We start from the raw sequence: 25,235 nt of genomic DNA on the forward strand, positions 1-25,235 counted from the left end.
TATTTAGGTGTCTATAAGATGTCTATTTTTACATAATCGGCGTTTGCCTTGTAGTTTTAGCTTTTCATTCTAAATAATGGTTGTTTTCAGGGTTTATTAGTTCTTATACATGCACTTGTACACATGTTTCATCTTGGTTTGAGAATTTTTTAAATCGGCTGCTCAGAAAGTTTAACAATACCTTTAATCATTAATTTATCGTAATTTTTTTTATACCGCTGAAAAGCTGCGAATGGGTAAAAAAATATGTACAAAATGTAAAATTACCATCTGAACAACCTAATTAATTTTCCACTTGGATTAAATGTTCAGCAATTCTTTTCGTACTAAGGTTGAAGCTTACTCTATTTGGTAAGATAATTGACATGCCACCCTAAAGCAAACAATAAGTCACCCAAGGTGAACTTTGAGATTTTTATTGAGATTAAATAGCACATCCTAAACTTTAAAATGTGTGTAGCGTGCTGATGGGCTGTGTTTATATTGGGTGTATGAGTGAGCTTTTTTGTCTTATATTTTGTCCACTTGTATTTCTATATGTATGTACGACCATTTTTACTCTTAAATCCTGACGCTATCCCCCCGGTGAGAGAAAATGAAATTCCAGCAAAGACGTCGGCTTGGTAAAACAAATATTTATTCATAAATCATTATAAACAAGAAGCTGTGGTAAGAAACCACAACAGTTGATAACTCCATATGATTTGTTTATCATAAAAAATGGTATAAAAAGAATACATCAAGGTTCAATACGAGCCAATGAGTGGAGTAAAATCTATCTTCATGAATAGAAACCCCCTTCAAAAGAGGGGGGGGGGGGTTATGAAAAGGAATATATTGATAATTTTCCTAACGTATTTTTATTCGGTGCCTTTATCAAACACAAACACATTATCCACAAAGGATTGGACACTAGTTAGTTGAGTTGTTATGAGTCAATTATAAATCTTCAGGCGAATAGCTTTGTACAATATTTACATATTAATCGTAGTGCAATCATGTTAGGTCCATGATGCATTAAATCAATGCTTAAGTGAATTTCTAACTATACATCGTTGCAATTGAAAACAGTTAAGCTATACCTTTGCTAAATGATAAGATTGGGTGAAATAGAAATCTAATAAAGGTTTCAAATCTATAACCAAAATATTTTTTTGCTAATTCAAGTCACATTTCTCGATGTATCGTTTGTTTGGAAGGAGGAGATTTCCATCTATTTGAAAAATATCATGATTGAACATAAATTTAATAGTAATTCTCTCAACAAATCATCATAAACAAGGCAAAATTGAAACATGTATCATTGCAATAATGCATGCTGTATCTCTAGAGGCTCTGCCCCTATGATCAATATGGAGGTCTATATAGCTACACACAACCAATCAAATCGAAAGAACGTTGTCAGATCTGAAAAAAAAATGTCGGAAGAAAAATGTTATATGAAAAACACGAATATAAAAAAATGAATTATACGGAAAAGAGGTGATTTGGAAATACATCGTTTAAGATTGCCATTCATTTCCTTTTTCACTGGGATTTGCTTTTGCTGGATATGACGGTGTTTGCAAGAACCATTAGATCAGTTGTTGAGTTCGTACACTTTACAGTTTTCAGTAATTATTAGGTTTTTGGTCCGCACCAGGCCCGCACTAAAATATTCCGCACTACAAGCATTCACATCCGCTCTACTTTTTAACGCTACTTTTAAGATGTCTGGTCTGGTGCTGATGAGCAGGACCAAGAATATTCCGGGGTATGGAGCGGGCTATTCACGCCAATCATAAACTCAAAATTTTACGACTAAGCCCCGGCCTGGTCTGGACCAGCGAAATACTGAAAGCGATGTATTAGAACAAGAATGACCGGCAACAGTGTACACATCAAATAAAATTGCGCCGAATACCAAATGCATATTTATGCTTTTACAACTCGAATTCGAATTCAATCCCGGTCCCGTCCATCGCTTGTTTGTAGACCTGATCAAAATATTCGTTTTGAGCCACGGTGAGATTCTCTTTCCAATTGCCCACCTTCCCTGCGAATTGGAGAAATAATTTAAACAAAAAGAGAAGAGAAAAACATTAATGAATACGCTTGGATATCGGAAAATATGTTGAATATTTGAATATAAATGGCAATAATTTTGATTTGGTTTTATAGACGTGATGCACAACGTTAGAAATGGTTCTCATCCAACATTGCGTGTAGAGAAAATATCCATGGTTGTTGAACATTATAATAGGGGGGAGGGGGGGGGGGGATTATTTTCCGAAGATGGAGTTGTCGTGGCCGAGTGGTCTAAGGCGTCTGACAATACATGAAAAGTCCGGGGTTCGATATAGGGCCGCGGCACCCATGCCCGTGAGCAAGGCATTTAATCGACAATGCTATTTTATCCTGCATTCAAATGAAAATGCTATACCAATTCTTGGTAGGTAGGTGTGCACTTTTTTGTTTTGCCTTTTTAAAAATTAAATATTAGTTTGAAGGTAAATACATGTTTTTAAATTGATTAACCATAATTTCAATCGACAAAATCTCTGTAGTCTACACTTTATAATCCTTTAAAACAATTTTGGCGGGTCTCACCTTTTCGTAAGTAGGGCAGTTGCCCAAACAGCCGTGTGACTGACTTGCCCTCTTCCCCCATATTTTCTTCGATTTGTTGATACGTTTTCTGCATGCCCTTCAATTCAGTCAGCTCAACGAGTTTATCGAGTTTCTCTTCCGATAGAGGACGCTCTAGGAAATCTGCAACTCGCTTGATGCTGCCTCTCAAATCCTAAAAAATATTAATGTAAAAAGCAATATAACTGAGAAAAGTGTGGAAAAAATATACTATTCCAATGAAAAAACTGCTTTCCTTAAGGACTTTAGAGTTCTAATTAGTTGATGAGACCGGGAAAAAACAACAAATGACTAATAAAGATGATGAAAAATATTATTGATAACAATAATAATAAGGATAAAAGTTAAAAGTAACAACTACATAAAAAAATGGGAAGAAAAATCTAATTCCGCTAACTATTCATATTCCCTAAAAACCCCCCTTGATTATAAAAAGACATATCAATAGTGTCATGGTTATAGATGTGTATACTTAACACGTGAAATTACAGAACTGAAGTTGGATGATTGGGAGGGCACGGAATCGAATGACTACAGGTTGAAACATTTTCAGTGACTATGTTCGCTGTGGCCATGTAACCGGGTGGGTGTTTCAAAAAACTGTTGGAAAGTTACGCGAAACTTTACGTGCGACTGGTGATCCTTTCTTGTGGTAAACGATATAAACCAGGTCTCAATTTGTGTCGGTGTAGCGCCAAATAAAGGGTAACCAGTCGCTCGTAGCTTACAAACAGCTTTATGAAACACCCACCAGCGCATTTCTCAAAGACAATGGACTGGCCATACTGGAAAGAACACTGTGTTCCACAATGTGCGCACCGTATGGAACACAATGTGAAATCATATTTACACTGATAAATTGGAACTTTTTAACAGTGTGAATCAGATATTCACAATTTAACATTCATAATCTACTATGTCATCACACTGTCAATATCCACACAAAAGAGGGAGCAACAGTGCGAAATTCATTTCACACTTTAACGTTGACCATTTTAACAGTTTGAATATCAATTTCACACAGTCCATTATGTGCACATACTGATCAAACTGTTCCTTCCAGCAGGGAGTTCATGATTATTATTGCGTACTTCTACACTGTGAAACTGTGGTGTTAAAACTGACACCAATTGGTGTTAATAGAGGACCACATCCTGAGGTGTTAAAATTACACCCTAGAGATTGAACATAACACCAAAAGTGTAAATGTAACAACCAAAGGTGTTGTAATAACACCTATAGGTGTGCAACTAACACCACCAATTTTAACACCGGTGTAAAATAACTGGTGTGGTCCTCTATGTACACCGGTTAACACCACAGTTTTTGCTGTGTATGGAATTCGATTTGAATTTTGTTCATCATAAAATATTTAATTTTTTATGTAAGGTTTAATATTATAATGTTTGGAGAAAATCCTGGTTAATTTTCTTTAACTTGCTTATTGGTCTATTATATAAATGTTATAAAGTAATCGCCTAGTGCCAACATGAATTAGCATAGTTTTGGTTAATGTGGGTGACATTTGCATCAAAGAAACTCTGCCCTGTCATCAAATTAGCATTCCTTCACGATGAAAAACAAACAAACAAAAACACAATACATAAAAATTATACTAATATAAGTAATAAATTGTGTGTCATCATGATATAGTTACATCATGTAATAACATGCCTACAGCAAATGCTCGTATGGCTCATGATTTCATGCACGAATCTGTGAGGGGGGGGGGGGGACATGCGCAAGCATAATGAACCATAACAGGGAAAAAGGTGTAATGCTCTTTTTATCAAATGACGTATGGGAAGCTGACATTTATATCTCGAACACTTTTTACAGTTGATTGAGTTTCGTGTTTGCTGCATTAATACATTTTCTCTCATTTTATATTTTTGAATTGGAAATGATTTGACTTCCCGTTATGATAAGTCTAGCATTGGTCACAACACGTAATGATCTTATTGTTTGTTCATGCTTTTGTGGAATCAATGTGGGGGAAAATGCCGACATAATTGAAATATTAATAATTCTACACCATCCTTACCTTGTGAAAGTCTTCGTATTTACATATAAGGATGTTGGGGTCATCTTTCCGTGCAAACCAGCCTTTAACATGACGGAACCAACTTCCCCCGAACACTGATAAGGAAAATTAAAAAAGAATGGTCATTTGTTTTATGATAACGATGGTTGCGTCAGCGGAATGATTATGATGAATAAAGGTTCAATAACTGGAATTATTGTTATCAAAATTTATCTTCGGTTGTGGTAGTAGTTACATTAGTAGTAGCGGTAGAAGTATAGGTAGCAGTAGTAGTAAAAGGGAAAACAATACACGGATACAAGAGATACACGGAGTATTGAAGTAGCTCACATGGCCCGATGAATTTTCCCCTTTTTTTTGGGGGGGGGGGTTAGTGGTGGAGACGTAGTGGTATAATGACAGTTTAGCAGTACCCATTCACCTCACCTGGGTTGAGTGCAGCACAATGTGGGTAAATATCTTGCTGAGGAAAACACGCCACGGCAGGGAATCGAACCCACATCCCTCAGATTGAAAGACGAGAGTCATACCCAAGACATTCCCACAATTACAAACTCTAACCCTATGCCCACTCAGATTAAGACCGGAGCAAATCACGCAGGAGTAAAAATGTCGTGTCCCCGCTTGAAGAATACACACTTAAAATGTTGGGCAACATGATAATAATAATGATAACGGTATATTTACCCAGGGTAGCCTCTTCAGTTCCGAAAACTGTTCTCCCAGTGGGCCCTGCTATTATTACCTCCGCTAAGCTAGGCTACCTATTCAGGTGCACACAGCTTTTTGAGGAATTACTTCCTGCCGGTACCCATTTACCTCACCTGGGTCGAGTGCATCACAGTGTGGATTACTTCCTTGCTGAAGGAAACTACGCCATGGCTGGGATTCGAACCCACAAACCTCTGTTTCAAAGTCCGGAGACTACTCCACTACTCCACTGGGCCACGACGCTCCACATAAAGTCCACTGTGGGCAATTATTATCCAATTGAGCAAATTTAGAATACCCTTTCATTAGCTTTTAATACCCAATTTCGGCAGATTTTAACCAATAGTTGTGTGGACAGTATGTTGCCCAGGGTTGGTTAAAAGTTGGGAATCTTTACTTTAAAAGTTTACTTACTTTTCTCTGAAAGAAAAAATGGGAGAAACCCTTTCATGCCTTCCATCTCGGCAGGGAGTGTGGGACCAACGAACTTGAAATATGAAACAAACACGTCCTTGGGGTTCCTCGAAAAGTAAATAACCTGATTAAAAAGGAGAAGACAAAATCGAACACATAGGTTTAAACGGATAATTGAAAGGGTTTTGATCAAGATAATATGGAGTTTTCGCAGTTGCGCCGTGGATTAATTCTGCAACTTGGCATATCTGAAATCAAGTCGATAAATAAATAGGTGAATAAATAAATAATAAAATGAATAGAAAAATAATTTAATATCTAGTTCCTCTTGTTCTTTTTATTTTGATTTCGATTGTCTTCATATTGATCGTCATATTCTTCCTTTCAATGTACTTATATCGTGATCCATCTTAAATTGATTGGTTAACATTGGTTTGACTTCAAAAAAATCTGAGCTAGAAGATCACACTTGTCACCTGTGCATGTGATATGTTCCAAAAATGAAGCCCAGAAAAAATTACGTTCGAAAATGATTATTTAGTGCTTCAAAAATTGAAATATTAAGTGACCGGAAACACCATCTTAATTTCATTCTATTCTATAAGACGCCTATTTACAAAATCGGGGTTTGCCTTGTAGTTTAACCTTTTTATTCTTAATATAGGTTGTTTTCAGGGTTTATTAGTTCTAATACATGCATTTGTACACATGTTTCATCTTGGTTTGAGAATTTTTTAAATCGGTTGCTCACAAAGTTAAACAATACCTTTAATCTCTTCTTATCGTTACGTCTATTTGTGTTGACATAGTGTATTTTCTTGAAATTGTGTACTATATGTATATTTGTTTTTCCTTTATCCTCTTCTTTGTCGTTTCTAAAATGTTTTTTGAAAAAAAAGAAGTTTGTGTTATGGTCAATAATTTATCAAAACCTCTTTATCTGGCGGACCTGTTTGTCTTTTGACAGTCAAATTGTATGCACACCCGGGCCCTAACGTGATCTTTAGCATGATTTCTTTCAATAGGGGGCAGGGGGGGGGGAGTAGATACAAAGGATATTCAAGAAAAAGACCAAAGAGTGAGGGGGGATCTCAGTCGTTATTGAACGCTTGGGAGCTTTTTTGAGGTTGGGAAGGGGCTTTCTCTTTCAAACTCTCCATGTGGAACTGACAAGATTTGAAATTGAAATAAGAATGCAATGTTGTATTATTGGCCTACAAGGGGAGGTGGTTTGACAAAGTAATAGAAATATATAAAACAATGAAATGTATACAAAGAAAAAATCTAAACTAATTTTATTCATTGAAATCGATAAATTGACGTTATAAGAAATATGTGTTTTTATTCATTTGTGGCCAAAGATGTTAACTCTTCCAAATGTCCCTGCCTCCCTGTTTTACAAGGAATGTACCTTTGATGATTTCTTGATCTGTTCTGGGGCAAACTCTTCAAGGATGTGCGAGCTCATTACACGAGGGGATTCCCACTTGGCCATCATCTCGTGGCCGGGCGTTATGGTTGCGAGGCCCTCGACGCTGTGGGAGAGAGCGAGGTCCAGGGCGTACACCATACGTCTCCGGTCGATCTTTTCGATCTCGACATCGTTCTTGATGAGGGAGACGATCTCGAAGATCCAATGTGTCCCTGGCAATATTAAATATAATAATGACGATGATAATGATAATAATGACAGTAAACAATAATCCTAATAATAATCATTATGATAATGAATATAATGATAATAATGATAATTGTAATAATAATAATACAATAATAATAATGAATAAAGTAATAGAATGCAACATTACAATGTTTCAGTGCTGCACACTTATTACCCCATCGGACATTTGGGATCCAAGGAATTTCTTTATATTTCCGGGTACCCATTTACTCTATCTCCATGGAGAATGGCAGATGTAGATTAATATAACGCCTTCCCGATGACGCGAGCGAGTGCTTATAGTAGTGGGTCTCGAACCCTGGACCTTGTGGTTCGAATCCGGAGACCTATCTACTAGCTAAGCCGCAACACCTTTGAATAATTAATACTTCTACTACTACTACTACTACTACTACTGCTACTACTAGTACTAGCACTACTACTACTGCTACTACTAGTACTAGCACTATTATTAATACTACTACTACTACTACTACTACTGCTACTACTGCTACTACTACTACTAATAATAATGATATTAATTATAATAATAATAATTATAATTGTAAAAATATTAAATGGGATTAAAAAGATTGATAGCACTTACCAGATTTCGGATAGGTAACAAGATACACATCGTCGGGTCTCGTCTCCCACTCCTGCAAAGCCTCCAATATTTCTGGCTTTTGCATCGCAATAAGGGTTACTCCCTTATATTCGAGGAATTGATGGAAAATATCAATTTCCCCCGTGTTTGCTGCCGAACTGACAGTTTCTGTTGCCGCCATATTTCGTTACCTGTTTGCGTATAAGTATGCCTAGATTATTTTTGGGAAGGAACCAACAAAATATCGCTGTGATCAAAATGGCGTGTAGCTTTCGAATAAACGTTTTGACTATTTAGCATAACTCGCAAAGTGGTACCTGGACTGGATAACTTTTGAACTAGTTAGCACTACTTCGCAAGATAACGAGAATATATAGCCGACATAATCCGCGAGATAGTCTAACAACTTCAGACCAGTAGTGAAGATCTCATAGAAAAACCGAAATAGCTACCTCATGAGCGGACTATTTGGGTAATGGCATGCATATGAAGTCACTGTATAAAGATAAATGATATTTGCATGGCTTGTCTCTCAGGTCTCGGCAGTCATTGGAAGTTTTTAAGAGAAACGATTATTTAAATATCGACTTAAGTTGCAGACTATCGTGTTTGCAATTACGTAAGAAGCTGTGATTATGTACTCAAACAGCCATTCCTCCAGATCTACGCGAAATTGCCGCATTTTGTAATTGCGGTATACAGACACTCCAAATGAATACTGTTAAATGCATTGTATCCTTTAAAATTTAGGCAGAAAGCAAAAGCAGGAGAAAATAAGCCCGAATTCACCACAATCCAGGCTTGTGTTTCAAAAGACTAGAGTTGCACTTGAATACATAGTTGCGTGCGGTATAAAAGGCATAACCTAGTCTGCTGGGCAAACCCTTCACTCGAAATAAGGGTCTGTTGTGCAGCCTACTCATGCCTTGTGTACTGAAGGCTCTCCAGCAAGTATTGTATGTGCTAGTCTTTGCGTGGAGGCACACTTGTTGATCAATGTTCCAATGAGGGTTTGTGCCTGCAGACTAGGCATAACCCGCATTGGTCAGATCATGTGAAAAGAAGGGGGAAACATTTCAGTTGTGGAGATAAGGAAGGGGGAGGGGCAATTGCAAAGCCTGCATACTAAAACCAGCTCTCTGAGACGACCTTAGCATACGGGACTGCATTGAAACGTTGTCATATTTGTGGAAAAATACTTCAAAAAATGATGGAATCAAGATTCCCAATTGAATTTTGCTTCTCGGGGTACGCTATACACACCCATACACTATAGTCTGCTATGCAGACTCTGAATGGCTCACGAGGTGGGATCTGCTACTGGGCAAACCAGCCTGAAAGGGCGAGCGTAGCGAGCCATTTTCTAGTCTGCTATGCAGACTCGTTGAATCAGCTAAGGCACACACACTGCAGATGTGGGTCTACATTTGTAGACTACCCATACACGGTAAATGAACTTCTGTCTCGGTATACAAAGCTGTGGTAAATGATCTGAACCCAAAATTAAGTCTGGTCCCTTTTTTTTTTGGGGGGGGGAGGGGTGTTCTCCTCTCCCACCATTAAATCAATCAAACAACATTATAGTAGTACTATGTTGTGGGAGCAAAAATGTTAATCATTATCGGTGTATGATGAATCAAAACATGATTATGATAACAGTCATGCATCATATCGTTATTCATCATAAACTAGAACATACTGTATGAGAGAACTGTTACCATAGTTACAAGCTCATGAATCATAGGGGCAATGGAAAAAACACTTCCCATACAGAGTATTTCAGAAATATTCTTTAAAGCAACAATAAGACCTAGGATTATCATTCAGATTTCGTTACGAATCGAGATCAATGTTGACTGTACGTATGTTCAAGAGATTAAAGTGGACTATTATTAAACCTTCGAGTTTGCATTTCGGTGTTGACTTCCCGAAGATAGACAAACCTTATTTTTGGATCTATCACTTTATCTTGAATTTGCGGGTAGCATCTGATCATCTCTGATAAAAAGACAATTAATAGCCTAAAATAGCATATACCATCTATTTTGAAATGTTTATCCAGTTATCGTACACATTTAGCCGCGTGGAAAATGCGTACACTGTGAAAACTGTGGTGTTAAAACTGACACCAATTGGTGTTAATAGAGGACCACACCCTGGGGTGTTGCAATTACACCCTAGAGATTAAACATAACACCGAAGAGTGTAAATTTAACAACAAAAGGTGTTGTAATAACAAATATAGGTGTAAAACTAAGACCACCAATTTAACACCGGTGTAAAATAGCTGGTGTGGTCCTCTATGTACACCGGTTAACACCACAGTTTTTGCTGCGTGTAAGTTCGTCCACCAGTGACAGCGAGGTGAAATGATTTTGTGCATTACCTATACCTATAAAAATACACGAGACAGGTGGTAAAACATTTTAAACAATTGCTAGGCAAAAATTGTCACCAATCGTGTTTGGATATAGTTATTCTCGACAGTTTGTGTTTTACCCCTGCTAAATCAACTGTAATTAATTATGAAGTACAAAGATACAGTCTTTGTGGAAAGGTTACAAAAAAATAAGACTGACTCTCTCTATTCTTGTCTTGATTTATAAAGCTAATCCCATTTATATTGATAATCCAGTATCAGTTTAATCGAAACGCCTTTTAATTAATACAAACCGATTACTTATCTGATTATTTTTTTCGAATAAATATGATTATACAAAGTCAGACGATTCAGCTCGTGCCAATGTAGCTTGTAGCAATTAATTCAACTGGTAAGCCCCGGAAGCAAATTATTATAAAGTGAAATAAGAAAAAAAAATCCCGTAAATATATTTACAATACTCAAGAAGCATAAATATCGAAATCGACCCCCGCAAAAATATGCCGGGCGGTTACGCCTCGTTCTCGTGGTTTTTAAAAAATGCGATTAACATACTTTGACTGTTGCTTGTGTAAGCAGGTAAATAACTATTAAATGTAGCATAAATATTCTAAAAACAAATCATGTCATCAAATGAATAAATCGGGTATGTCTAGGTGAAACAAATTCCAGTTTTTGAAAGTCGACTATCATTCTGCATCGGGCATTCTCTCTCTTACTATCTAAAATGGAATTAACGCTAGGGAGTGCACTTGTTAGATCTTTGATCTTCGTTTTTGCAATCTTATTGTCTTTTGGCCATTCCTGTGTGAGTATATATTTTCATTGGTTTCATATATATATATATATATGAATAGATATATCATATATATATATATATATGAAGAGTTTCGTTGCAAAAGGGGTAGGTCCACTTTAGACCATTCCGAGAAAAAACATGTTTTTTTATTCTCACTTATTACAATGTTCTTATGAGAAACTAAATTGTAATGATGTACTACCCTATCATGTGAACATAAAATTGGGTATAAAAGATACCTGTCTTCATATTTTTAAAACTATTTTTTCCCCAAAAAAAATCTGTGTGAACCTAACCCCTTTGTAACCAAACTGAAATGGACTTAACCCCTTTTAAAAAAAGTGATTTTCTTTGCCATGTTAGATCACCTTTTAATGGGAATTTCAACTTTTCTTTGGTATCATCTAATAGAGCTACTTAAAATGTATATATTGAGGGGGGAAAATCAAATTTGATGGAAAATGGACCTAACCCTTTTGTAAGTTAGCTCTTCATATACATACTCACGCGCGCACTCACATTTATATATGGCAACGACCTGCAATGGCAGTCATGACCCTGGCATATCTTAATCTGTATTCTTTTTGTGAATATCTTTTATTTATCTTTTTTTGTTATGATTCCAATATAGTGATATCAAAGCATAATTGTTAGAATTCTAATAAAGACCTCGAATACTTCACATGAATATTTCACATGTAATGAATTAAGTCTTCTCTGACCTACACTGCTAAAAAAAACCTAATTTTACAGGAAAAAAGATTTTGCAGAAAGCAATAGCAAAATCGTTCTGTAAATTCATAAAACATGAATTTTCTACAATTTAACAGAACAGGTCTGTATAAAAAGGGGAAAAGGGTGTTTTATTTTGGAAAAATTTGTAAGGTTCAATACACCAAATACTAATTTCCTGTAATTTTACATGATATAATGTACATTAAGGTTATGCAATCTGGTAAGATTACAGGTGTTCTCGAGACTGCTGCAGGAACTACTTTTATTTTAAGGATACATTTTCTAACAGTGTAGGCGGTATCGCGGTGTATACCAAACGCTTTTGTAATTTTAAGTGCGATCATGGAGCGGTAGGGAGAGAGGGTCGAATTTCGCTCACAAAATTGGGGGAAAAAAATCGAAAACAAAATAAAAACAATCGAAATCGAAAATGGTGAACGGTAGCGAGCGGTGATGATTTTTTCGCTCCGCTCCACGACCGCTCCAACAACGCTCGGGCGGTGTGACCAGGCCTCTAGTGGGGATCAAGCTAACATGCATACACAAAAAATACACCCCGCCCACCGATGTTTAATGACTGTCTTAAAGCTTGTGTATAGTTTTGGTAAATCCACCAAAATGCACCTATCACTATTTCAATTCATTGCTAGCTAATATGAATGGATATGCCCTATAACAGTTATGATGTGGAGGATATGAAATGAAAATGTGTTTTACAGGATAAATTTTGCGATTTTACATGGAAATTTAACTTGATCGGGTCACCCGATCAAATTAAAATATCTGTGTGTGTTTGTCTTTCAATTAAATCCTATTCCAAATCATGGAATGGGCTGAAACTTTCAAGATATGTTCTTTGTCTGTAAATTCTGGATATCTAATCACTAAATTTATAAGATAAGTGCTTGAATGCCCACTTTTTTAATTTAAAACAAGCATCGCCGAGAGAGGGCGCTATATATCCAAGATTTGAATATTTGAAATTTTCTCAGAGAAGTGCAGATGGAAAAATATCTAACGGTCTCTACGCTTCAGTAAGACTGTCATATTAGATGATATTCGATTATCAATCACATTATTGACCCTTTACCAAAGCTATACACAGGCTTTAACTTGTGTTCCAAGTAGTAGTTTCTTTAGACCGACTTAAAAACAAAAGATACAAAAGGTTTCAAGGTACACATAAGAAGATAAATACACTTAGACATTAGGGATTAAAGCCTAAATTGTTGATAACCCAGTAAACATCGGCATACTGTATATCAGAAATCTACATGTATATGCATGGTGGAGAATGTACCCATGATTGACAAGTTACTTCTTACGAAAATAAAAAACAATCAGTCAATGATTTTTTTTGTTATCTGTATACATGCAACCTGTATTTGTGCTTTACATAGGGTATTCAAGATGCAACGTAATAATGATTCATGGCTGACGACATTTTGTTTCCGTCTATTTTCTTCATATCACTTTCTTCATCCTCCTTCGTAAATCTTGTTTTCTCACTCTCTCCCTCTCTCTCTCTCACATACAAACTTTGTCTTTTTGTCTCTGTCGCAGCAGTTTATATGTCCTGGTGCCATTATGGCTATAATCAACTTAATTCTTGTTATATGAATATGTATATTTATTATGGGTATAATCGAAATAAACGAGGATTCTGAAAATGTTGCGGTTTGGTACCAATATGCCAATGAGAACGTTAACAACAACCACCAAATCAAAACCACACATTAGCCCGTAATCTGAATTTCAGTTTAATTAAAAATCTGGGCTCCGTAACACAAAGTTTGGCAATGGATTGCAAAAATGAAAGAACAGCACCCTGCATGCTTATTCATCTTTTCTTTTATTTATGCTGTGAGATATTCACTGAAAAACGAATTAAGTTTTGTTCATTTACTAGTGTTCCTCAAAGGTTTATATTTGTTTGGACTATTTTGTACTTTTGTTTCGAACAAGAATGATAATAAATTCCGATGACGTTCAAATAAACGAATTCATTAATTCTTATTTGGGTATTAAGCAAAACAGAATTATTACAATGTGGAGTGGCAAATAAGTTATCCAACGTAAATGATGTTCCATGTATGTTTAGGTGAAAAGCAGATAATACATTCAATGGATGGATTTTTTTTGCTCCATTTTGTTAGATGGCACTTCGAAGTCTTAAAGCAAATGACTCGCATTTAGAAGCAACTTCACTTAAGACTATGGTCTAAGTGGGTACTAAACATATGAAAAGCACCCCCCCCCAAAAAAAAAAAAATGTTAAAATTGTTTCTTCATCATACGCTTCTAAATATATTGTTTTCTTTTTCCAATATATCTTGAAGAAAACAATTAATTGAAGTTTATAATTTTGAAAAAAAGTTGGGCGAAGGATATGATGTTGAACTGTATTTATAATGTTTGAGACTTCAGACACAGTTGGTTATCCAAGACATTCTCGGCTCCGTAACACAAAGATTTAGCGATCAATCGCTACATGAACTGACCAATCTATATCAATGTTACACCCGCATTTGGTTTAAAATACTGACCAGGGACCAATCAGTGCGGTTCTTTCTTATGTGCAATCCATTGCAACCCTTTATGTTACGGAGCCCAGATTTTAATTAAACTGAAATTCGGAATACGAGCTGTGTGATTTTGCTTTGGTGGCTGTTGTTTATTATATACGTTCTGATTGGTACCAAAACCGCAACATTTTCAGAATCATCGTTTCATTCGATCATACCCATGATGACTATCCATATCATATAACAGATATTAAGTTGATTATAACCATTATTCAAATTCAAACTTATTTATTTCACATCTCTTAAAAACAGGATACAATACACAGTGAGTTAATGCAAAAGAGTATAAACAAAAATGACAGTTGTACCATTTAAACAAAAATTAACAAGAAAAAAACATAAAGTAATGAATGGGATGTGAGGGAGTAACACAAAGCCATTGGCCTATCTAGGCTGCTCCCTTTTTACATTCACTACTGATAATAAAACAAAACAATATCTTCCAATCCACTTTTGAGAATGTAAACAAACATCTCAAAATCAAACCAAATTAGTAGACTGGAAGAACAGCAATTAAAAGCAAACAAACAAAAAATAATTATTTATGACACCTGGGCTCTGTAACACAAAGCTTAGCAATGATCGTAGAATATTTTTCTACGATTGATTCCATAGACTACAATGTACAATTAATTGTGAAAATCAAGCGTACGATCAATAGCTAACCTTTGTGTTATGGGACCCTGGATATATAAACTGCTGCGTAAAACAAAAGAGCTCGGAACATGAATATTTTAACAAGCATAGCTAAGTTGTTTAAGCATTTTTGAGAGTGTGGGATGATCATGATGATACAATCGAAATCAATCCGTCACCTAGACACCAGACAAACATATTTGGTTTTCTGCTAGAAAGAAGATTATTATTGAGTTATCTCGTCATTTTGGTGATATTAATGGGATGACTCAGGCGATTATGCCCAGTTGCCTTGATACGACACCAAAAAGTTTATGGTTTGTCACAACATATATATATACACACACACACACACACACACACATAAGGGTGCGTATATATATATATATATATATAACACACACACACACCCACACACAGGTGCGTGTGAGGGTGTGTTTGTATATGTATGTATTTGTATTTGTGCGGGTGTGTTGGCTGTGACGTCATACACGAGCAGCTTCCACATAATTATATCATGTAATATTTCTTTTCATACATTACATTTCTAAAATATGATGAATGCAGTTGTTTACATAAGATGGTATGAAATGATTCGTCTGGTGATAATCATATAAGTCCGCGACATAAATGACGTGTTTTTTTCTTTCGAAGAAGGCATTTTAGGGCGATTTCAGTTATTTCACACGATATATAAATGAAGGGGTTGCTCGCCTGTTACGTCACAAATTCAAAACTCTTTCACGACTCTGATATATTCAAATGGAATTCATCAAACGTTTGCCATATTATTAGTATTAACCTCAATTCATTACCAGTGTGAACTTTGATTAGTCAGGAAATACAACTGATATATTTAAGAAGAATTGTAAGGGAAATTACATGTATATTCAGTCATTTCCTGTCTAAGGATAATGTGATAAAGAATATTCCAGAATGTCCCAGTTAAGCTTTTCTAATTACCCGTATAAAATGAGGAAGAACATGTACCATAATTTTGGCAGACAATAGAGACTGCTGATGAGGAAAAAAAAGGATTTGTTATGTTGTTGACATTGTTAAATTTTTGAGGTCATTCAGAGTCTTCTAGAACATGTAGCATTGCCGCCCTTTCACACGGTAAACAAAATTATAATTTGAATGATGATTCAAGTGAAAAATAAGGCTAATGACAAATTTTTATTAAACACGTATGAAACCAAACCAGAACATGATTAGAATCAGGTACGCTAATCACAATCATGAATTCAAATTCTACTCCGGAGGTGAATTCCAGTTTATTTTACTCAAATCACAGTTTTCGAGTGAGCGTGTGTAAGTTTCCAATGATTCTAGAGACGAATTGCAATCATCATTACCATGATTACAATAATATTTCAAGATTCATGTGTGAAAAGGCCATAAGGTAGTGTTAGAAAGAAGTAAAATGTTCTTTTTTAAAAACAATACTACGAGCTTCCAGAATAGTGGAAATCTTTATATAAAAGCTGGCAGTTCCCTCATCAGATCAGATCTCAGAGTTTCACACCTGGGGGGTGTTTCACAAAGAATTAAGTATGACTTAGAGTCGCACTTAAATGTCTAGTTGCGCGCAGTATAAAAGGCTTGACAGCATTGGTCAGATCATGCCAGCAAGAGGACGCGCACGACTGCGTATTGATCAATAAGATGATGCATATCATGTACGCGTCGACATTTAAGGGCGACCTAAGTCATACTTAAATCTTTGTGAAACACCCCCAGACTTCCCGCCCTTTCACAAGGTAAAAAATCGTAATTTGAATGATTCCAGTGAAAATAAGGCCAATGACGAATATTTAGCACGTGTGAAACCAAACTAGAACATGATTAGAATCACGAACGCTAATCACAGTCACGATTACAATAGCAATCATCATTACAATGATGATTCGAGATTCACGTGTGGAAAGGCCCTAAATGTCAGAGAATAATTCACCCCTTTTTGGAATGCTAAGTCTTTTGTGGAATTATCTGCACATGCATCAATGAACTCTTTGCAGTTCTTTTGAGACAGGTATGTTTTCAGTTCTCATCAAGATCATCAACGTGTTCGAGAGAACATAATACCCAGGGACTACTGAAATCGACTGTTTATCATCATCAACTTCGTCTTCACGGATATTTCAACTGACTAAAGTTGCTGCAATTATCCATCGCCTTGAAACATCGATTTCATCATCGACAGCATTGTGGACTTCGTCGTAAGGAACTCCTTGCTAGCCAATTCGGATTCGATACAAGATAATCATATATTAGAATTAATCATGTTAATTAGAACTGACTCCTAAAAATATATAAGATCATTTATTATTTTGTTTAGTGTACGACCTGTTTACCTGTAAATAAAAAAACAAAAATAATTATTTTTTCTGTTATTTGTTCGGCATCTATTCAATATCGTAACACGACCCATTTTGTTGGTGGTTGAATAGTCCCATAACACTTTTTTTTTTCTTTCTTGCGCGACTATGTGCAGAGTTAGCTTAGGATAGCAAACAACTTCGTCTCTTAGATCAAAAATTTGAAAGGTGTTATTTTTACATATATATTTAATTTTTTCTTTAACAATTTCATATTCAACAGGTGAAACAGTGTGGAAAAATGGTAGTAGCGTTGTTTGTAGTAGTAGTAATAGTTGAAAATGATGGCGCCCTTCCATCTCTCGAGATTTTTAACGCCAGTCGTTTTCGTTGGTTGCACTTCGGTAAAGGAACGCCCATGTGACGTCAAACCATTAGGCGACGATTTAATATGTAAATACGTTAATATTGATTAGTCCCCAATCCATCTATTAGTAGGTCCTAAAAAGTTCCATATCTCCGCCAAACTTAGTCACAGTTCAACATATTCGAATACATAATTGACATAGTTAATAACGCACGTAACCATGGTAACACATGATTGTTCGCGGAAAGGGCAAGGTTGGTGTCTATTTCAACAGCGTTTGCATTGTAAAAAAATATTTATACATTTTCTGATTATTTTTTTGTCTCGGTTATTTTGATCTTTTTCCCTTTTATCATTTATATTTTTTCATTACAAAACCAAATTGATGTTAGTAAAAGAATACAAGTTGCAAAAACAAGGCAAGGCCAACGCGAAATAAAACATAAGATGTTTTTCATTCAGACGTGGAGTATATATGTATAGGCATATACATTAATACATGATCTATTTCATAGGGTTTTTTGTATTAGGTCCACATGAAAGAAGATGGCGCTATATGAACATGATGAACAAGTTAGCTTCGTTTCAGTAATGCTCATTTAGAAACACCAAACTTTGCTTGCAGGGTAGGTTATATTGAAAAAAAAAGCAAAAATATATTGTTGAATATTAGGGGACAAATACATCGTAGATCAAAAAAAAAATATTCATATTGGATTTCGATTTTCTTTACTAGTGACGTCAAATGCAAGAAACTTCCGAAATATGTGTGTAATGAAATATTTATATATATATATATTTTCTTTGGGCCTGATGATGCAATCATAAAATGATGAAAAGTGAAATTAATGCATTTCATATAAAATAGGATATGGGCAAGCTGCTCGGAAATGACGACACATATCAAGAATTTGAAAAGATGGTTTTTCCTCAAACATTCGCCAATTAACCATTTTCTGCAATTTTCTATTTTGACAAACTTTCTCCATGGTGAGCTTTTCTTTTAAAGTTGAATATTGCGGGATGATCATTGCCTTTATCTCATGTGTACTTTCTTTCATCTCTCTATTTCTTGTCAACTCAGTCCGGCCAAGGGGTAAAATTTTTATTTTCATCAGGCGCCACCCCTACCGCTATCTCGGTATTTTGGGTCAATGATGCAGGCACATCTTGGAGTCACTACACGGTCAATATAGCCCCGTCCTCTGGTCTTAGTGTGAATGGTTATCCCGTCAACACAACAGAAATGCAGTTCACATTTACGGGGCTCCGTCCGAATACGATGTACACGGTTGCAGTAACACCATGGGATACAGGTGTTAATGGCAGTGGAATGATGGAAGATTTTTCCACAGGTAAGCTAGCTATTGAATTGTTTATCAATTTGTTATAGCTGACAGTCATGCCGTTGCTAATAATGAAAATTGTGCTTACAATGATATATACGGGGAGGGATTGATGATTGATATAGATCACAGACGATTTCATGGACCGCCTATTTGGAGGTAATATACCCCCCTTGCCTCCCGTTTTTATTGTCCTCTCTCCCTTTACTCTGTACTGAAATATTTTGGGTTTTAAGAGTAATAGCTACTCGCGCTATTGGTGAAAATGGCGAATCTCACTAACTCACCTAACTAGCAAATGTGGTAAATCGAAGCCTAGAAAGAGGTTTAACTTCCCGAACTGGATGTAACAACAATATAACAGGTACTTACTAAGTACCAACGGAACAAAAAAGATAATTTCCTGAAATATGAATCTTAGAAAAAAAAACAAAAAAACGTGGCACTTCATCCGGAACTTCACCCCGAAAACAGTCCTAATCCTGACTTTTTGCATTTGCTACGGGGAAAACTTTCGACAAAGCACAAATTCCTTTAAAAATGCAATTAAAACCACAATAGGGAGCTGCGAGGCTCTTGTCTGACTCTGGACGACATTTTGCAATTGCTCGTTCGGTGCAAATCTTCGGATGATCTGCTGTCCCAGTCTATAAACGTTCGACAAAAGATTTTCAGCTCTCCATTGTGATTTTTATTGCATTTTTCAAAGGAATCGATGCGCTGTAGAGAACTTCCACGTGGTAAGCACGAAAAGTTCCTATTAAATATGACCTGAAGTACTGGCGAAACCAGAGAGTTATATCTCTTGTACATATAAATGATGATAATAATATTAATAACAATAATTATAACGTTATATCTACCCAGGGTATACCAACCTCAGTTCCGAAAACTGTTCTCCCCACAGGCCTTGCAATTATTATTACCCTGGCTATAGCTGGGCTACCTATAGGCGCTCGATTCCATTCGAGAAATTTCTTCCTACCTGGTACCCATTCACCTCACCTGGGTTGAGTGCAGCACAATGTGGGTAAATCTCTTGCTGAAGGAAAACACGCCATGGCTAGGAATCGAACCCAAGTTCCTCAGTTTGAAAAACGAGTGTCATAACCACTATGCCCCGCAGGGGTTCAGAAAATTGACTGAAGGAAAATGGAGAAATTGTAGTCCTTTAAGGAAAAGTCCATCCCAACAAAAAGTTGATTTGAATAAAAAGAGAAAAATCCGACATGCATAACACTAATTTTTTTAATCCTAATCGGGTGTAAGATAACAAAATTTAAAAGAAGACATGTTTAAGTTTCGATTGATTTCACAAAACAGTTATTTGCAAATGCCGGGACTAATGACATCACTCACTCACTATTTGTTTTGTATTTTATTACAGGAAAATATGAAATATTCGAATTTTCTTCAGTGAAACAAAGTTTTCTTCCTTCCTGAACGTAGTATTACAAGTGTTTTATCATTTTATGCAGGGTCCTAGGAACAGAAAGCAGCAGTTGACTTCTTGACTGAGGGTGCTGATGAAATTTGAAAAGCACCCCCCCCCCCCAATTAAAAAAGTTTTCAGTTCAAAATAGAGATCAAATTGGTCCTGAGGAATCTGAACAGCAAAAAAAAAAACAAAAAAAAAACGGAGATCACACTGGCCTTGAGAAACTTTAAAAGTCCCCTTCCTCACCCCTCATTACAAAATGAAGGCAATTTTCGTTACATTATCCCACTCTTACACATCTTCCACTATAGCTAGGGGTGCTGGCTATTGATAACAATACACACAGCACCTCCAGCACCCAGCCTTCCTGGGCCATGATTAAAATCTGAGTTGGTTGTTAATGTCAAATTGGTAAAAATTGAAATACTGGTTAATTCAAAACAATAAAAAACAAAAGAAATAGTTGAGAAAAAAATTCGACCAGAAAGCAGCATGAGTTGTTTGGGGTATCTGTCCCAGACTAATCAAAACTATTACATTTTATTAGTGAAATAAAATTTATTGGTTTTGAATTTGTTTCATTGATGAGACTGCGATGTAACTCCGCTACTGATGCATTTAATAATAGTTGAGAAAAAACTTCGACCAGAAAGCAGCACTTGTTGTTCTTTGCTTGAGCTTTTTTGACGGATAAAATATAAATAACAAACTGCCCTTTGCTCTGTCCATCAAAATAGGTTGTTTAAGAACTAGCATCTCTTCGCTTGTTGATCATTAATTATTACTTTTAATGGAATAATTTTATTTGAATTTCGTTCATCAATTACTTTATTTTCCCCACTCCAAGGTTTGTCATTTTTTTTTTCAATCATCGAACCATCAACCCCTTCTTATTTTCATGTTATTATCATTATAATTATTGTTCTATTTTTTTTTCTTTTAGATGAGATACCCGTCGGTGAAATCCTGGTCAGTGACGTCACATCTGACTCGGCTTTTCTCCAATGGAAGGACTATTCGGTTGTTTACTATTCCCTCATGATGTCCCCGAACGGATCCGTGGAAACCCTTGGAGGTATATTCGAAACTGAAGTTGGGATTACGATCTTAATGCCAGATACATTAATTACTGTCACGTTGGCCAATGGCGTATCGCGAGAAGTTCTTGCTTCGGTAAATTTTACCAGTGGTAAGACTGATTTTACCAAACATTTGATTCCCTTAGATAGTACACTCTAAAAAATGGAATGTTAAATCAACATTTAAAAGGTTGGAGGAGTGACAACCTTTTCCAAATGTTACATCCAACTTTGTATAAAGCTAAATCCAACATTTTAAGTGTTGGGTAGAACCATTTAAAGTGGTAAATGCAACATTTAGAAAATGTTGTCAGTTTTTGTCACTCCTCCAACCTTTCAAAATGTTGATTTAACATTCCATTTTTTAGAGTGTACTGTACATATAAAGTATAGAACTCAGTCTTGAACGAGAAAAGCAGCGGCCTTTTACACCAACCTATTCATTATATATATAATATATATATATATATATATATATATGAATAACTCTTTTGCAAAAGGATTAGATCCATTTTCATCAAATTTGATTTCTCTTTGTTGGTCCCAATGTTTAGATTTCTAGTAGCTATACCAACTGATATAAAAGAAAAGTTGAAATGCCATGAAAAAGTAAACAAAAATGGAAATCAGTTTTTTAAAGGGGTTAGCTCCATTTCAGTTTGTTCGCAAAAAAGGGGCTAGAAATACAATGGTAATTGAAATAAAAATATTCCAGAATATTGCAATATGGGAGAATGAAAAAATATTTTCTTGGAATGGTCTAAAGTGGATCTAATTCGTTTTGCAAACAAACTCCTCTGAAGAGCTCATTAGCAAAATGGGTTGGATCACTTTTTCATCAAATTCGATTTTTTTTTATAGCCACAATGTAAAGATTCAGTCGCTCTGATGATATTCCCATTAAACAGTAAATATAAAAGGCAAAGAAAATCACTTTTCTTCAAAAGGGGAAAGATTTATTTCAGTTTGTTTGCAAAAGTGGCTACATCCACAATGGTAGTAAAAAATATATATTCCCAAAAATATGAAGAGGGGAAGGCTTCTTTTATACCCATTTTCAATGTTCACATGGTAGGAGAGTATTTCATGTCAATTTGGTTTTGAATAAGAATATGCAATATGGGAGAATTAAAAAAAACATTTTTTTTCGGAATGGTCTGAAGTGGATATAACCCCTTTTGCAACTAGGACAATAAGTCACCAGCTGTCCAGAACGGTGTTACCATTTACTCGCAAGCGAATTTCTATTCCTCAGCACTTTTCAAATCAAAATGGAAATTAGAAAACAGGGGAATTATGTACAACCACTTGATAGGATTGGATGTCAAGATGACATCATTTGGAAGCGATCATTTATTTTCTTCATCCACCCCTTTCCTCCTTCGCAGGCGCTGCAGAGACTACAAGCGAAAGCGACACGGACATTCCCCCTCCAAAAAGGAACTCGGGCTCCTCCCAATTCCATCTATGGGCGTATCTCACCTCTCTACTTGTCTCCATCGCCTCCTTATTGCTTTGAAAATGATGGCTGAAATTTCAGATGTAACGGTCCGATTTTGAAAATCATTAATGCAAGAGAATGAAGCAAGTTCGCACGAGAAAAAATAAATTTCTAAATTTCGCATTTCATTTGGACGATTATCTACCAGTCAACATTTCTGCCGACGGTCTGTTACAGTTGATCTGATCAATCGCAACTATGGAAAGCCAGCAACATCAACGTACACAATGCATGTTTGTTAAATTTTTGTTTTAGATATGCTGGATATTCATATATTTATCAGTATCTTGAACAAAAAAATGTTCTTCTCTCTCTCTCTTTTTAAAATTGTTATAAAGTACATGGTACAAGTTTCTAGTAAAAATATGAAATTGATGGATTTCCATACAATTGAGGTTGATTGGATCAATTTGTACCTATTTTGTAAGACGGGACCCGGATGTTGCATTCCTTTAAAGCCGACACCCCTTTTCTTATGTACCCCTCCCCTGATCCACACCTTCGTATTCCATTATTCATTCGGAAGATATCTTATCCAACTGTCCAAGATACGATATAAAACAAATCAATTAACCATTTGTTTCAATTGCAGATACAAAAATACCCATCTGGTTAATAGTAAATATCAGGACTTCATCTCGGAAGAGTAATCATTCTTTTATCTCATCTTTCTTTCTATCGTCTTTTAAAGCCTTCTTTGGCAGTTTGGTTTTAATGAATCACCCCATGCATATGCGTGTTTCTATTCCAATTCATTTAGAATGAACATGTAACAGGAATGCATGTACCCGAAAATGGTGTGAGGGATAAAAGCTAAAATATGTTTAATAGTTTGATTTAGTGAGCTGGTACCAACATTTACTCATTTAAGTTGTCTGCGTAAATATGTATTGCATATAAACCCTTGCTCAAGGAATGGAGTGAAAATTGTGGCATATGTCATCTCTCTGTAGCTTTCTAATGTCCAATTGCCAAGTTAATTTTGTAAAGTAATTGTTCAAATGGCTACTTTGAATAAAAATAAGAGTATTGCCGAGAGATGGCGCTAGATGCCACATCCACGCTTAAAAATTTGAGGTGTCGTGGCCGACTGACTACATGGAAAGTCTAACGGCTTCTATGCCCGTGAGCAAGGCATTTAATCGACAATGCAATTTTATCTTGCATTCAAATAAATCAAAATGCTATATGCATTCGTCGGTAATTAGATGTGCACTTGTATTTTAATAATATAATAAATTTTGATAACAAGGCAATAAAAGAAAGGATGAAACTGCCAAATTTATCTGCTAAAAAGGATACTCAAAGACGACGACACTTTTCTTATATAGAGTTTTAGATGTTACTTGAGTCTAATTCGCATTGCTGAACCTTTTCTAAATTTCTAGAATTTAAGGATTTAATTACGATTCAATCTCATATTTTTGTTTTTTGTTTTGAGAGTGTGTTTAATAATGATAATATTCTTTCGCACTTTGAATGTATCTAACCAAAGTGCTTCCGGATGCATTAAACTATTTGTATGTATTTCACCTTTTTCGGAGATGGCGATAGTTTAGTGTATTAAATATTAAGCTAGTAAGCATACGTTAGAACTCCTGTGATTGTGAATCATAACGTAAAGTCAGTATAATGGAATTTATTTATTTATGGCTTTGAAATTGCAAATATTAAATTAATTATTTTGAGAAGGTTTCGACCTAGGTCTGGTTAACTGCCATTGAATTGTATCTTTTGATTAATACCGTTTAAAAGCCTATCTTCAATTCGGGTAAATTCCCCTAATTGTATGCAAACGTACTATTATATTGTTTTGGGTTAGTATTAGGTCACTGTGTAATTTTGCATTGAATATCAATTTAGTGCCATTATTTTTGTTATTATTTATTATATGTTATATATAGTTCTTTGTATACCAAGAGCCGGAATATGATTTTTACGCCAATGTAATTTCTTTTTATTTTGAGCATGACAATAAATTTTG

At 35.6% G+C, this 25,235-nt stretch overlaps 2 protein-coding genes across 2 annotated transcripts; one reads left to right on the forward strand and one right to left on the reverse strand.

Annotated features, from left to right (window-relative positions):
• Positions 1-617: 617 nt before the first annotated feature.
• Positions 618-8,543, reverse strand: LOC121406085 (amine sulfotransferase-like). The gene is made up of 6 exons (XM_041597094.1): positions 8,065-8,543; positions 7,209-7,441; positions 5,798-5,921; positions 4,673-4,767; positions 2,590-2,782; positions 618-2,035 (listed from the first exon to the last, which is right to left on the reverse strand). The coding sequence occupies exons 1-6, from the start codon at positions 8,243-8,245 to the stop codon at positions 1,923-1,925; spliced, it is 939 nt and encodes a 312-aa protein (XP_041453028.1). The 5' UTR covers positions 8,246-8,543; the 3' UTR covers positions 618-1,922.
• Positions 8,544-18,433: 9,890 nt separating this feature from the next.
• Positions 18,434-23,269, forward strand: LOC121406283. Its single transcript, XM_041597300.1, has 4 exons — positions 18,434-18,460; positions 18,972-19,242; positions 21,615-21,860; positions 23,139-23,269. Exons 1-4 carry the CDS (start codon positions 18,434-18,436, stop codon positions 23,267-23,269), a joined length of 675 nt encoding a protein of 224 aa, XP_041453234.1.
• Positions 23,270-25,235: the final 1,966 nt, after the last annotated feature.

This window comes from Lytechinus variegatus, chromosome 19 (genome assembly GCF_018143015.1).
Source record: "Lytechinus variegatus isolate NC3 chromosome 19, Lvar_3.0, whole genome shotgun sequence".
Taxonomy (NCBI): Eukaryota; Metazoa; Echinodermata; class Echinoidea; order Temnopleuroida; family Toxopneustidae; genus Lytechinus; species Lytechinus variegatus.